Below are 15,704 nucleotides of genomic sequence, written 5' to 3'. Positions count from 1 at the left end.
GTATACTGACACTAATGGCTGAAGCCTGTGAGTCCTCTTCTAAAAGAACTTTACAAAGAAGCTGCGCTACAGCCATAACAGGGCTTAAAGGTTATTGAAAAAATCCACTGCCCTTTGTGCAAGAACAGCTGCACCTTGATTACTGTTTTGGATCAAATTGGACGGTCTTCTAATTGCCCTCATCTACTGCGCATTGGTTTGCATCCTGAAGCACAATGAAGGGCATTCTTTTGGATGAAGCTGAACTAAAGACATACTCCAGCACAGTCCCATCACACTCTGTCTGTAAAAGCACTTAAGAGGTGATCCAAAACAATCCCCCTGATACACACACTGTGCAGATGCTGGGCACCAACTGGTTTTCCTCTGTAAATGGGCTCCTATTGGGCTGGACTACTCATTCATATATAGTTGTGTGTCTCATTAGGTTCACATCATGCATGTTCAGGAAATAGTCTGTACAGGTAAGTGTGTTTGTTAGCATAAAGGGCATTCAAGGGCATGTTTATGCATGTAGTCAGCGTCTAAAGCATATAATATAAATCCAAAAACTACTGTATTATGTGTTCCAGGTCTATTAACAGAAATACAATGCAAGTCAAAAAGGCTACGGAAGAATGTGAAACAGCTCCCAGATCAGACTGTCAATGAAGATAATGAAGGCCACGACATGAAACAAGTGACATCTACAACTAAAATATATAGGGTAATAAAATTCCTGCAATAGTGGTGGTGTTTTTAGCTAACTGTGGTTAGTACAGTGAATAAGTACTCATAAAGTCTGTGGAGTTGTCTGCATCAACTAAAAATCCATCTCTCACTCAGCTCAAGAAAATGCCTTGAGTATAATAGTTCTGGTATCTTTAGTCAAAACTCAGTAAAGCCTCCACAAAAGCCATAAAATATATCTTGTTATACGTGTCTGGTATACTTCACATACAATGAGGCGTGGTATTGAAGTTTTAGTGTACCTGGCTAGTTGCTAATCATTTACCAATTTCTAATATTAAACCACACAAACTCATGCTGTTTAGAAACCTGAAACACCTCTCCTCTTCTGACTGCTGTAGAAATCCAGAGTCTCTTGGTGACAAGCAAACCTAGTCTGCTTGATGTCCAGGCGTGAGAAATAGATGCATATCTTTTGCCTAAAACAAGTATTGCTGGGTCATTTCTACATAACTGCATTTCATGATGGGCTCTTTGTTTTTGCCAGTATAGGAGAAAGTAGAATTTACCCCAGAACAGCAGAACCTTCTTGATTACATCATGGATTCGTACAGTAAACAACAAATACCTCAGGAGGTGTCAAAAAAGCTGGTAAGTAAGTGCACTGATTAATTAATTCTTGAGTTGTGGATGAAGAGGCAGAGGGTTAAGTAGGCTGTGAATATAAGTTTAAAAATGCTGTGAGCGGGCAGAGTCTCTCCTATTCAGTCATTAATTATAGTACATTTTTGTTTACCAAAATTAAATGCCAAGAAAAAGCTTTCTACTCTTCTAAAATACACCTTTATGATCAAATCTAATTTTTGCTGATTGGAACTTCGGGTTGTTTTTTTTTTTTTTGCGGTATCAATATAGACAGTGAGTTTGACTGTAACCAAGCTTGCTTTCTTTAAAGTTACAAGCCTGGATGCTTAAAAATATTTCAGTTTATTGTTCTAAATTCTCAGCATCTTTCAGGTTTTTGTTAGTTCCTTTTTCTTTCCTTTTCCTCCCTATCTTCTAGAAATTCTGTTTTCCATTCAAAAACTTCAGTTATCATGCTTAGATGGTAAAAGATTGGGAAATAGACAACTCTTTTTTAACACAAGGCATAAGAGATATTTTGATGGTTTTCATTTTACAGTTTAAAATTAAATATTGTGGTGCACATGTAATTTCTAGGTCAGCCTAGATCATTGACTGCTAGACATGACATTGAAAGTGAGACAGATATTCAAAGGAAAGGACACTTCCTACATATTTTATTTGTCACAATGCCTACCAAAATACCTGATTTGTGAATGACTGAAGACAAATTACAGGGTTAGATAGGCCTCCTGCCCGGCCCACTTTAATAATTCTTGTATTTTATGTCTTTAAATGTGAAGTGCTCATAAATATTAACAGGTTTTGTTTGTTCTGATTTCTAACAGTTACACGAGGAATTCAGTGCTGAAGGGAATTTTCTGATTTTAACAGAAATGGCTACCAGTCATGTACAAGTTCTCGTGGAATTCACTAAAAAACTACCAGGTATATCCAGTCTGCTGGGCCACATTTTGTTATTTCAAAACTTTGTTTTCAGTTGCCATTTGATTGTTGTGTGTATTTTGAATGCTATATCAAAATGCCACCTCCTTTGACACATGCATTCTTCAGACACCTGAAATCTGAAGAAAAGGGTCTTTATGCTCTGTAGAGAATATTTTGAATAATCCAAATTCTGTCTCTCTGAGATGTGGCACTTTCTGCCTATTTGAAAACAAAATGTTCAGAGAAGGGGTGATATCTCTAGAAAGACTTTATTTTCATACACCAGTGCAATGCCAAATAGTCTGCCTCTAAATTACAACTAACATTGGTACAACTGCTTTGCTCAGTTTGCTGCCTTTCTGGAAAAGTGTTTCAGTTGTGAACTGTGGATGCTAAACAAGTCTGCCTAGTTGGAGGCACCAATATTTATGGACCTTGCATTGTGTGTTATGGACAAACACTTAAAACCTGAGTTCTATTATAATTATTATTTCAATTTCAACTACCAAGTGAATGTTACCTCAGGAGTGAATGTCAGGCATGGTACAGATTCCTTGTCCCTTCTTCTTTGCCAGGAAGCAGTGTTTGCAGGTGCCTTCTCACCAGCACTGAGTAGTTGCCCACCATTCAGAGTCAGTCTCCATCTGGAAAGGGATTCCAGCACCTTTCCCTACACTCAGCCTTGAAGCCTCGAACTGGGACAATCTAGAAGAGATTCTTCTGGCCCTTCTTTTTAAGGAAGGTGTGGTGGAATGCCTAGCTGTAGAAAAAATTATTCTCCTGGCATTCCCATGATCTTGAGTTTTTCAGTGTGTTACAGACTTGTTTCAAAGACTAATACCTCAGCTTTAACTTTATTTTTATGCTAACAGGTATACTGGCTCACAGGACATGAATGGGGTACAAATTAAGCAAAGTGTAGCAATATCAGCTGAAAGGTGATAGGACAACTCCTTAATGGCACAAAAGAAATAATTCAATGTGCTAAGTGCAACCCGGTTTGAAATCAATCACTGGTGCACAATGTTATGTGTGCATGTACACACCTGAGAGGAAGCAAGGCTGTAAGCTAGAAACATGATAGTATTTTGATAAGAGGCAAAAAGTCCTACCATATTTCTGCAAGCCAAATGGCCTTATGCTGAGGAAAAGGCAAAGTCTTGGAATTAAAAGTTTCCACAAATGCTGCCCACTTGACTTTGATAAGGACTGAGCTTGTGTTATGATTTTGCGGAACCTGAGTTTCAGCCTCTGTACTTGTCAAGTAAGCTAACACCAGCATCAAGGTTACACGTATGTGTAGCACCTCACGTTTGAGAAGTTCAGGACAGAAAGTACTGGGGAGTTTTCTGCTGATGCCTTACTTGTCTCTAATGTCTTCACAGGCTTCCAAACTCTTGACCATGAAGATCAGATTGCTTTGCTGAAGGGCTCAGCAGTAGAAGCCATGTTCCTCCGTTCAGCTGAGATCTTCAGTAGGAAACTTCCTACAGGACACACTGTCCTTCTAGAAGAAAGAATTCGTAATAGCGGTAAGCATCTTGTTTACAAGGCAAAAAAAACCCCACACGGTCACAGTTCTGCATTTTGATCTTGAAAAGCTAGTAAAATAGTTCACTAGTATTGAAAAAGTCTCATCTCAAAGCTGTTCTTCATATTAACTAGAACAAATCTAATTCAGCCTTGAGTGCAAAGATCATAAGGATTATTCATAAATACATCACAAGTAATATGAATAATGCAATATTGAATAAACCCAGTAAAACTTTCCAATGATAAGCACAGAAGAATGAAGAAAACAGATTCCATTTCAAACTGTTCAAATAAAATATCAGTATTTTTGCTTGCAAATGAAATTACTCAATGAAAGAAAGAGAGAAAAGAAAAAGAGAGGATTTTAGGATGATACTGTAAAAGAGAAACATCTATTCTTAGGGTCAATTTGGCAAAAATGATTCATACTGCGTAGAAGAACTACAAATATGGAATATTCTCAGTATATTTGCTGCTTCTTAAGGTCCTTCTAAAGACATAAGTCTGGAACGTTACAGAAAGATGAACTAGGCTCGATGTTTGCTCCTTAATGCAGGCAAAGCCATGTTTTGCATTGTTACACAGCCTTTTTGCTCCACTGATGCAATACACAATGTGTTTTGTTTTTTTCTGTCTTGACTAGCACATTTTATCTACCCTTCATCTCATCATCAAAAATTCAAATGTGATAAAAATTCTGAATTGAAGAGAGGCTGCTTTGATTCTAGCTTCTGGCCCTCCTCTATAATGGCCAGAAGGAAATATATACAGGAGAACAATGCTAATCATAGAGAGGGGCTTGAATTCTGTTCTGATTCAATTAATACCTATGACGTGAGGGGACTACAGATGTATGCAAAATGATGCCAATAATTATACATTTGAAACCCTGAAAAGGAAACATAAAACTTGAGAATAACTCACTTGCTGTAGTTATGGTTTTAGTTTGAGTTAGAATGCTGATTTCTAGGTCTACATTTTGTAGTTTTTAATATTTCTTTTATTTAATTATAAGAGACCATTATTTGAAGGACTGGAGACAATGTGTTTGAAAGTGATGTAAGAGTGATACAGATGGCTTCTAAGGCAGAGGAATGTGCCAGGAAGGTCAGACGTAGAGGAGATATTTTTATCCAGATTATCAGAAAGCCCATTAAGTCATACAAATACTTTTCTCCTTACTCGTACTTTTCAGTACTTTCTGAGTGAATTAGTACTAAACTTCAATATAACATTACCTGCCATAGCATGACTAGTTGGAATACGACATTGTATCCTGTTGTAATATTGTTGACCTCTCATGAACTAATTGAAAACCCAAGCATTATATGCATAAGAAAGTTTCAAGACGTTTAACAACTTCCAATGAGGTGGAAGGGATTTCAAAGGGATTTCCTGTGATTCCTTTTTTTTCTTGGAGTACAAAAGCCACCTAGGTAAATTAAAAATGAGTTCTGGATCAGAACCTGTGTTGAATAGTTCCCATGGAAAGATGTACTACAACTTTTTAGTGTGTAAATATATACAAGCTGAACATACACACATGTATTTACTGCTTGTGGGGAAAAAAAGACTTTCTAAAACATCTTTCCTGAAGCTGCAATCAAGGTAGGAACATAAAAAGAAATACTGCTACTAGAATTGCTCCCTCCCTGTTTTGCAGGAGAGTAAAGTATGACCCATCTTACCTGCTGCTGGCTGCACCTTTTTCTTTCCATTTATAGACAGAATACAAGAAATAACAATCGTTGTCATGTGTTCTCTTTCTCCTGTGCAAATTCAAGTCTATTTAAAAACAGTCTCCTTGACTGCACTTAATGGGGTTTTGACAGTAAGCAAAAGCAGCTTGTAAATCATTGTGTTCGTAGCTGTGTTAACTGTTGCTACTGATGCTGCTGAAGGTGATGTTGACTTAAGTGCTACTGAACAGAACCAGAAGTCACTCAGAATTCCCAAGAGTGCTAGAGTCCCTCATTTTGGATGAACATTGCCTCACTGTCATTACTGCATGTTAGAGAATATCAGTTAGAGCTGATGATTAGGCCATGTCTCTTATAGGGAATTGCTTAAATGTGCTTTAAAAACGCCCCTTTGCCTCTCCGTTCAGTGCTGGTCAGATAGTGTTATCACTTTCTTTGCAGTGGCAATGCAAGCAGATGAGTTTCTAAGAGGAAGAGTCAAGAGATAGGTTTGATTCTCTCATGCTTCCCAAAGACATTTCTCAGTGTTCCCTCACTTTCAAAAGGATATTGTTCCTATGTTACAAGCTATCAGAGTTTCTTGTTTTCATGTTAAGCTCCTGCTTTAGTGCACTTTTACTGCACATTTTGTCTTGGTTTCTGGCTTGAACAAATGTGATTTTGTCTTAATTTCAGCTGAGACTCTTTCTTCAGAGTGTATGGTATGGTGCTATGTTTTGGTTCCAGGGGAAAAACAATGCTGATAACACAGCGATGTTTATAGTTATTGCTAAGCAGTACTGTACTGAGCCATGGCCTTTCTGACTTCTCAGCTCATGCTCACTAAGGGCTGGGAGTGGACAGAATCAGGACAACTGACTTAAAGGGGCCAAGTGGTTATCCCACACCATATGACATCACATTGAAGGAGAGTTTTGAAAATGGGAGTTCATCTCATTCTCTTCTGCTGCTCAGGGGCCTAGCTGAGCATCGGTCATGGGGTGGTGAGCAATTGCTTGTGCATCACTTCTTATACACATTCACATATATATTTTTCATAATTATTATCCTTTTCCTTTTCTCTTAGTAAATAGTTTTATCTCAACCCATGAGTTCGCCTCTGTTTTGTCTTGTTTTGTTTTTCCCTTTTGATTCTGTCCCCCATCCCAACAGAAACAGGGAGAGTGAGCAGAAGACTGTGTGGTGGTCAGCCGCTACAACAGATTTTAGAGTAGAAAAATTTAGCAACCTCTCCAGTAAGGAAACAAGCTACTTACTAAAAGCTGCAGCTGAATATTGTCATGTTATAGACTAGTCCATGAGGTAAGGCTAGGAGAGGTTGAATCTAAGTTACATAAAGAAGAAAGCCCAATATACATAATTATATACATAAGTATGGAGACAGGAACTTTAGCATACACCTGAACGCAGCAAACCCTGCAAAACCAAGTGAGAGTAGCAAAGCAAATGCAGTGACAGTTGGATGAGAGTTTAGTGAAGAAAAATCACCATGACTATTCATAGCTCCTGGTGAGGTCCTAAGCATTATCAGGCCATCAGCCATAAACTGTCAGTCAGAACTTCTATCAGCATTTTTTAGATACAGACAAATGTCTGAATGTCACACAGTCCTATTGTCAAGCCTTGATATCCATATCCATAAAATCAAGTGGGAAGGGGGGGGGATCCTGCCTAAAAGCCACAGGCTATCCAAACTTCAGTCACCTGCCACTGTGTCCATTTAGAAGTCACTCTCATCTATTAATATTTATGCCTTCCCCACTCTGATTCTATGGAACTTTTTTTTTTCTAATAAAGAAGCCAGAGATTTGATCGTGATGACCTTTGAGCATTATCAGTATTCACTTTTATTCTCATGCTGATGAGGTATATTTTTATTTCTTAGCTTGAGCATGTTGCATAAGTCTTGCTACATCTGCCTTTGTTTTTGCCTGCACAGTCTTCCTGTTATAGAAATTCTTTCTTTCATGGCTCCTGAAACTGAAATCCTCTCTTACTCAATCTATATTAAGATCTAATGAGAAATACAGACATTTTATTTAATGTTAATGAGAGCTCATAAAACTTACTCATCTTACTTGATGTTTCTCTACGCATATACCTTGTTGTCACTGATTGACCCATTTTGTTAAAGGCTCACATCTGGGCAATTTAATACCTTGTCTCTTTCTGTTGTTTTAAAAGCAAACACTCCCCACTGTCTAGCAGGACAATAATTTAAAAATTACTGCTGAAATAATGAATGTTTTCTTCCTTTCCTAAGGACATCTGTTTTCAGTAGTCATTAAGAGCCACAGATTTTTACATCATTTTCTACTGTTTTCAGTGTCAGGGAGAGCACACTTTCTGGTATGAACAGAAGTGGAAGAATTGGGACTCAAATTTTCAGCTGGCAGCAGGAGACCTGCCATTGTGAAGTATACCTTGGTCTTGCTGGATGGGCTGCAAGTGTTGAAGTGCAACGCAATCCAAGAGTAAAATGAAACAGCCACTATTCCAAAGCACTGGCAAAAGGCCACCTTTCACCCTTGAACGTGGATACAAAGTTCCAATTAATTTGGACAAGGGCCTGCTGCAACCAAGGACATAATTTGGCAGAGGAACAAGGGTACCTAACCACTTCCGCTGCCTTTGGCTTTCTTTATTTGATTATTAGTACTGAGTAACCATAGTGCTTCAAAAGCCCACTGTGCTGGAGGCTGTATGGGGAAACAAAATGAAATAATCTTCACTGCCGAGAACAGATAATCTGAGACAAAGTAATCTCTTTATGTCACTCCTTGTTTTTAAACATAAGTGCAAATCTAAGCTGTCCAGCTCTGCCAGTGGTTGCACACACTCACATGGAAGGAGACATTTCCCATCCTGTGACTCGACCCAAAATCAGCACCCTGCACAGAACATTTAAAAATTAGGGACACTTTCAATTAAAGACTATAGGAAGGAACAGAGTATATGAAAGAACTCAGCTTGTATACGGTCCTGCATGATTTCTCCTGCTGAGTGCCATGTTTCTGAATTACAAATAAAGTTTACACAACTGTTTAAGCCATATCTACAGAGTTAATTTACGTTTATGAAAATAAGAACAGATATCAGAGGTCCCAATCTCTTTCTTTCTGCATAAGTGTGTTTCTCTAGGCCAAAAAACTTAGGTAAGTAGCTTTGGCCCATGAGGACTAGCTGAAGGCAGCACAGCTGCTGTTGCGTGTTAGGCCACACCTCCCTGCAGACCGCCCCAACACGGCTGCTGCCAGAGGATGGGATGTGGTGGTGCCATTTGCATCCTCCTTGCTGGTGTTTCATCACTTGCACTGATGGCTCCACACTGGTACTGTTAATTGATTTTGAGAGAAAGGGGTTTTTCAGTCCTGCTTATCAATTCTCCCTGATGCATGCTAACTTCTTGTTTAAGTCTCTCACTTCTAGAAGAGGAGATAGAAGAGAGGTCCCACATTCATATCCTAGTGTATCTTCTCTACTGGATAGATATTCCTCCCTTATCCAGCTCTCAGCATCAATAGGGTGAATTCAGCCCATGGTTAAAGGGCTGCTGAATATATTTGAATGCAGTGCTTTAACAAATACTTTACAGCATGGAAGTCAGTTCTGGTAAATGAAGCATTGTGAAAGATAAGGTGTAATTTTGTGAGTAATTAATGTATTTTACTTTCATAAAACAGCTACTATCATACTCTTGATTTGATATCTAGTCATCTCCACATTTATCAAGAAAAAAAGATCTCTCTTCATCCATATTAATAACACAGTGCTAGTTGCTATTAATTAGCGTTTATTTGCAAGCTTTATTTTGCAATAGATCAATCTGCTCTGTTTTAATGAATAGACAAAATAAAAGAGAGAATACTGGTCTCAAGAAACGGCAATGTTGGCTTGATATCACAGGAAAAAAATGAAGTTTATTCCAGGGCTAAGTTAAATTCATGATTATTTACAGCCTGAAACTGCAAACCTTATGAAAGCAAGTCCTCTTACCTTCACTGAGAAATCATAGGAGCAAAACTATAAAAATCAAGGCAAAGTCTGAAACAATACTTTGTCTTAAGTTACAGAGGTGAACTAAACCGTATAAGAAGTAAGGAGTGCTGAATGAATAATGCTGACAAATTTGCATCTCCTCTAGGCTAATGCTGCTGGGACATACTCAGTAAAGGCAGATTTTCCCATTGACTACCTGGGGGTTCCCAGTCAGTCAGGCGTTAACACAGCGAAATCAATTAAATTGGATTGCAGCGTCTTCAGCAGATGATAGAGCTGGGCTGATGGTTAAGTAGAAATCTGCCTAATTCAGAATGCTGCATAACAAAACACAGAAGAGACTTCAGTTTCTATTGCCCTAAGACAACATCATGCAAAGTTTTTCAGACCTTCTTGAAAAAAAGTCTAAGCAGGGTACATCATTAAATGCAGAGCAGGAAGTTTTGCCTTTCTGATAAGTACAGTGCTCTCGTCTGAGCTAAATAAAGAAATATAAACAACTCACTTTTCTGCTCTTACTGAGGCCAGAAAGACATTATAACTTTATCTATTTTATTTTTTTTCACTTTTTGGAGTATGATTGGTAGGAATGACACTTGAAAATCCACACAATTCATTACTCCTCCAGCCCTTCAAGGGGGCTGGAACAAATCGCCTTTAATTCTTTTTCTGATAACCTGAAAGGAAGTGACATCTCGTACAGTAGATAAGGGGAAAAAAGCAAGAACTATAAACATCTGTTTCCTGCCTTTTTTTTTTCTTCTGTTTTGTTTTGTTTTTTGCTTTCTAGTGGGGCTTATTAAATCCAAACCGAAGCGCTTTCAATCACATTGGAAAACAGCCCCCTCTTGTGATGGAACAGCAGTTTGTGTAATGTGTTCATTCAAAACGAGGAATTAACCGGGAAAATTAATTAACCAGCACAGATGGGACAGGGGCAATACCAGTAACCAAGAAAAAAACAAAACAAAACATTGTTCTAGACTTAAAATTGCTCTTTTGCATGGTTTTGTTCATAATTGCATAGTGATATACATCTGTTTAAAGACTCCAAATTTCTGTTGGTTTTTTTTTTCATAAAAGCGGTAATCATCAGCTGCATTGCTGTTACATTCCTTTTTGTTACTCCCTTTTACCTATTCTGTCTTATTTATTTGAATTGAAGTAGTGCAGAGAAGCCCTCTGATGTAATTTTATTTGCTTTCACAACTTTTCTTTCATCCCTTCCACCCTCTCTCTCATTTCTAAAGTTTCTTAATGTTAGTCTATAAGCTTTCTGGTGCAAGGACTATTTTACTGCATACTTGCACATGGGCTCAAGGAGGACCTGAATTTAGGTATTTCATACCTTGTTCTTCACCAGTGTCTCTTTCATCACACTTCTCTGCTTTCAAGGGTGGATAGTGATAGAAGGGGGAATGGTTTTAAACTGAGACAGAGGAGATTTAGGTTAGATATTAGGAGGAAGTTTTTCACACAGAGGGTGGTGACACACTGGAAGAGGTTGCCCAACGAGGCTGTGGATGCCCCATCCCTGGAGGCATTCAAGGCCAGGCTGGATGTGGCTCTGGCAGCCTGGTCTGGTGGTTGGCAACCCTGCACATAGCAGGGGGGTTGAAACTAGGTGATCATTGTGAACCTTTTCAACCCAGGCCATTCTATGATTCTATGATTCTTGTATTAACAAGGGAACTTGAGAAGCTCTGTGGTCAGTAAGACAATGAGAAAGTTCATCCAGCTGAAAATTAATCTTCCTCTTCTCTCCCCACAAAATAAAAATAAAAATAAAACAAAATAAAACTACTTAAGTGATGAAGATGCGAAACAAATGAGGAGACTCAGTCACAGCCCACTTCTTCCTGTTCCCTGCCTGCTGCCAAGATGATGTTCATTGTGATACCTTGCTTGAGGAGTACTAAAAATACTTGTAGTTGGCTCTGACTTCTCTCATTGCTGCTAAACTATTCGCAAGAGGAATTCACTTACTTCACTTCAGGGCTCAACTAGACTTCCTTGTTTCATATTTCCAGATTCACGTGAACCTTTAATTACATGCATGTGTTCCCTACATACATCATACTGTAAGAAATTTTGGCATTTAAAACTGCCATACAGACAGGCAGTTCCTCAAAAGTTAGCAGGGACAAGTGTTCAAATTTGTGAATAGTTAATTGTGATGACAAAGCTTGCAGCACATCAGTGCTGTGACTATTGCTTGCTCTGTATAAGGCTCCAGCTGTGTTATTAACTACCTTAGGTGAGCTCTTACCATATAGATCTGCTTAATGAACATGGAATCTTCTCAATCACATTGAACTTGTTACAAACACTAGGTTTGTGGTTTGTAATCTGAAGCAAACTTGCAAATGTCACGTATTTAAATATATTATTTAGACACAAAACATGCCACACCATGCAGCACTGTACTTTTCACTCTGTTGTGTCACATAACTACTCTACTGATCAAAATAAGTTCATGAAATCATAGAATATCCCAACTTGGAAGGGATCAATGAGTCCAACTCCTCACTGTCACAGCAAAATGTAACTTATTCATAGTTCAGCCGAGTGACTTCATACTTCCTTTCTTTCAGCTGCATCTGCTGGATTTCCTTTTGAACTTCCCCTGTTGGAGGCACTCCAGCCTTCACAGCAGCTTCTAACTATCAGACCTGGGCTCAGCTACATGTTGTATAAAACACTCTAAACTGCACGGTTTACAACTAAGTTGTAAAGCCTCATCCCAGAACAGCTTAAAACTAAACAGAGTGAAAGCACAAGAAATCCCATGGCTCTCTTCTATGGGAACAGAGGAAGTCCCTGTCCTTTCAGCCAAGAACCACTGGCTTGAATCTCTAGACCTTGTAGGTGCAGCCACTTCTGAGCTCAAGAGGCTGTTTGCAGTAGTCAATGGCTGCTCTGAGTAACTCTGACACAAAAAAAAAAAAAAGGAAAAAAGAAAAAAATAAAGATGCCACAGGACCTACTTCTCTTTTATACCAAAGGTTAGAGCAAAATACATCTCTAATTGAAGGCTGTGTAAGAACAGTGTGACTCGATGACAAAGTCCGTAAGAGGAAGTCCAGTTGGTATGCCTCAGTGCAGTAACCCCAGTGGCTTTCATGATGGTGAGAGAATCACATGATCCCAACTCAAACTAGGCTATGTTTTCATTATTTATGCCTCTGTACTTTATAATACACTGGTTCATGCTAGGAGGTAGTAATAGTTGCAAGCAAGTTGATCTCAGACTACAGGTAATCCTAGACCTAGCTAAAGTTCCAGGCTACATAAAGGGAGCAATTAAGTGTCTTTATGAAGACAACCAAAGTAACTGCCCATGGCAGTTAGCTGTATAGTAGAGTTGGGCTAAAATTAAGCCATTTGCCCTGAGAGATTTCCATATACTTAACATGAAGGTGGGGAACATGAGACTGTTTTGCAAACTGTGAATACTGGAAAAAGAAGACAACTGGGAAATCAGCAGACAGCAAGAACACAAATTAGTGCTGTTACGAGGAGCTAGGTGGACATACCTGGAGAGAAAAGGAACTTACTTGAAAGAAAGACTTTGAAACTGCGAAACTGCCAGCACTTACCTGTTTCAACTCTGTTCTGGTAAACAAGGACATGCTTGCACTTCTGTAAACTAATTGTATTGCATCAGATCTGATTTGTGTAGTAAATTTCTCCCACGAAGACAAACAGTCATGGCTTTAAATATTAACTTAATGCTCATCAGCAATAAGCCAGACTATTTCAATAATTAAAGAAATAACATAGCTTTTATTTTCCTCTCAGGTATCTCAGACGAATTCATAACTCCCATGTTTAATTTTTATAAAAGTATCGGAGAGCTGAAGATGACACAGGAGGAATACGCACTGCTCACAGCAATAGTGATCCTGTCCCCAGGTAATTCCTAATTCAGAATTCAATGTTAGTGTGTTTGGAAATAAAGCATGAAGAGTGTGACCTGAGACTTATGAAAACTCACTTTCTACACAGAGTAAATGAGCATACATTCTAGTTTTCAGTCTATTCTGTTGTTCAACCAGAAGGCTGGTGACAGCAACAGCACCCAAGGAAACGGCTTGGACCGTCAGGGGATGGTCAGGCTGGATGTTAGGAAAAGGTTTTTCACCAGAGGGTGGTGGGCATGGAACAGGCTGCCCAGGGCAGTGGGCATGGGACCAGGATGCCAGAGTTCAAGAAGTGTCTGGACAATGCTCTCAGACATAGGATCTGATTTTCGAGTGGTCCTGTGGGGAGCCAGGAGTTAGAATCAATAATCCTAAGAGGGATTTTCCAACTTGAGATACATTATGATTCCATGATTCTATGAAATCCAAACTCCAAATGCACGATCTGGCTTTGTGTACAAGGAAAAAAAAGTGCTTAAATACCTTGCTTAAAATAATTGTTGGTAGCTTATCAGTGCTCAGAGCAATGGGCTTACTCCCTTAGAATATCCCAGTTGTGTTACATGTGCATTGCAAGTCCATTGTGGAATAGCACATGTTTTAAACGGCGATTGGGAAATCCTATGTATTAGAACTGAGAATGACAATGAAGGGCTTCAGCCTCTACTGTGCAAACAGCAGTGGGAGAGAGCAAGAGAACAGCATGGAGTTGTCCTTTAGGCGGTAGAGAGCTGAAAACTGATCTTCTACAGTCACGCCAGGCTTTGCTGTAAAAAACAATTCCTTGACAAGACAGAAGTAACCTACAAATTATGGAGAAGTTGTACAGTGCCTTAAACAAACTGACTCCTGCAGGAAGGGAAAAGAGAACCCCAATGCCTCAACACAAAAGACTCAAAGAGCAATGGAATTGCTTCACCTTCGCCATCTCACATGAAACTTACTTGGAAGCTTTAGTGATCCAAGTAAGTTTCATGTGAGATGGCGAAGGTGAAGCAATTCCATTGCTCTTTGAGTTAGTGCTGATTAGGAATGTTTTTACACTAAAAAATTAATAGAATCAATGAATCATTAATGTTGGAAAAGGCCTCTAAGATCATCCAGTCTAACCACAAGCCTATCCCCACCATGCCCACTGACCATTATGCTCAGTGCCACATCCACACAGTTCTTGAACACTTCCAGCGATGGTGACTCCCCCATCTCCCTGGGCAGCCTGTGCCACGTCCAACCACTCTTTTGGAGAAGAACTTGTTCCTATAAAAACGCTGAATCAAAAAATACCAGGCTGAGGCATTTTTATTCCCTCTTCATTTGAAAAGAAATGTTCTTGTTGGGTGTGAACATCAATGCCCAATGAAATACACTGATATTTGTTCATCAGAGTAAATACTTCCATTGTATCAAACATACATTTGCTAATTACTTCTTTCCCTTTTGAAACCGAAACCAGACCGACAATACATAAAGGACAGAGAGTCGGTGGAAAGGCTTCAGGAGCCACTGCTGGATATCCTGCAGAAGTTCTGCAAGCTGCACCACCCGGACAACCCGCAGCACTTTGCGTGCCTCCTGGGCCGCCTCACCGAGTTACGGACGTTTAACCACCACCACGCAGAGATGCTGATGTCCTGGAGAGTGAACGACCACAAATTCACCCCTCTCCTCTGCGAGATCTGGGATGTGCAGTGATGGATACCGGTTGTTTTTATTTCAGGACAAACGTCTTTTTAAAGGACCACACAGCATTTATTTTCGTAGGAAAAAGCAATATATCACAGTGCATTAATTTTTCTTTACTGCATTTTTATAGAAACTTGCCACGGAGTTCACAAAAGCCGTTTTGTGCATTATACACAGAATACTGTATAGCTGTCAGATTTCCACACGTGAGTTATAATTTTCTCTGTATTTATATTCTTTGATCGGAAAGAATTCAATGGCTCCTCACAGGAACCCCACTAATCCCTCCTGCAGTTGCTCTCTTTGCAGAGTTCCTCTTGCAAAATGGGGCGATTCAGGCTTCCATTCACATTTTTCATTGCTGTGTTTTTGTGCTTGGTTTCCATTAAAGAATATATTCCAAATATTTACTGTAATAAACCAGCAGAAATGATTACTGCCACGGTGTGTAACTGAAATGTGCTCGCCACGTGAGAAAGGCAAGCTCCGATTTCTTCACGAGATGAAAAATCGCCACGGGCAGAGGGACGCGCACGCACACAATGACACAGACGTGTAACTTAATCTGCGTTCTTACTATTTCAAAGTAAAAATCAGGTTATTTTGCTCTTGAGCGGCAACGTCC

The 15,704-nt window shown here is 39.3% G+C and overlaps 1 protein-coding gene across 3 annotated transcripts in view; it reads left to right on the top strand.

Annotated features, from left to right (window-relative positions):
- NR1H4 (nuclear receptor subfamily 1 group H member 4) overlaps positions 1–15,512 on the top strand; it is a 39,634-nt gene extending 24,122 nt beyond the window's left edge. For all 3 annotated transcript variants that reach the window (XM_052669039.1, XM_052669040.1, XM_052669041.1), the window contains 6 exons: positions 573–706; positions 1,222–1,320; positions 2,142–2,241; positions 3,627–3,773; positions 13,275–13,388; positions 14,850–15,512. In XM_052669039.1, the coding sequence (XP_052524999.1) occupies positions 573–706; positions 1,222–1,320; positions 2,142–2,241; positions 3,627–3,773; positions 13,275–13,388; positions 14,850–15,088 (833 nt within the window). In that variant the 3' untranslated portion in view covers positions 15,089–15,512. The remainder of the gene's footprint in view (positions 1–572; positions 707–1,221; positions 1,321–2,141; positions 2,242–3,626; positions 3,774–13,274; positions 13,389–14,849) is intronic.
- Positions 15,513–15,704: the final 192 nt, after the last annotated feature.

The sequence above is a fragment of the Tympanuchus pallidicinctus genome, unplaced genomic scaffold (genome assembly GCF_026119805.1).
Source record: "Tympanuchus pallidicinctus isolate F22 unplaced genomic scaffold, pur_lepc_1.0 scaffold8, whole genome shotgun sequence".
NCBI lineage: Eukaryota > Metazoa > Chordata > Aves > Galliformes > Phasianidae > Tympanuchus > Tympanuchus pallidicinctus.
This window is presented reverse-complemented; position numbering and strand designations above follow the sequence as displayed.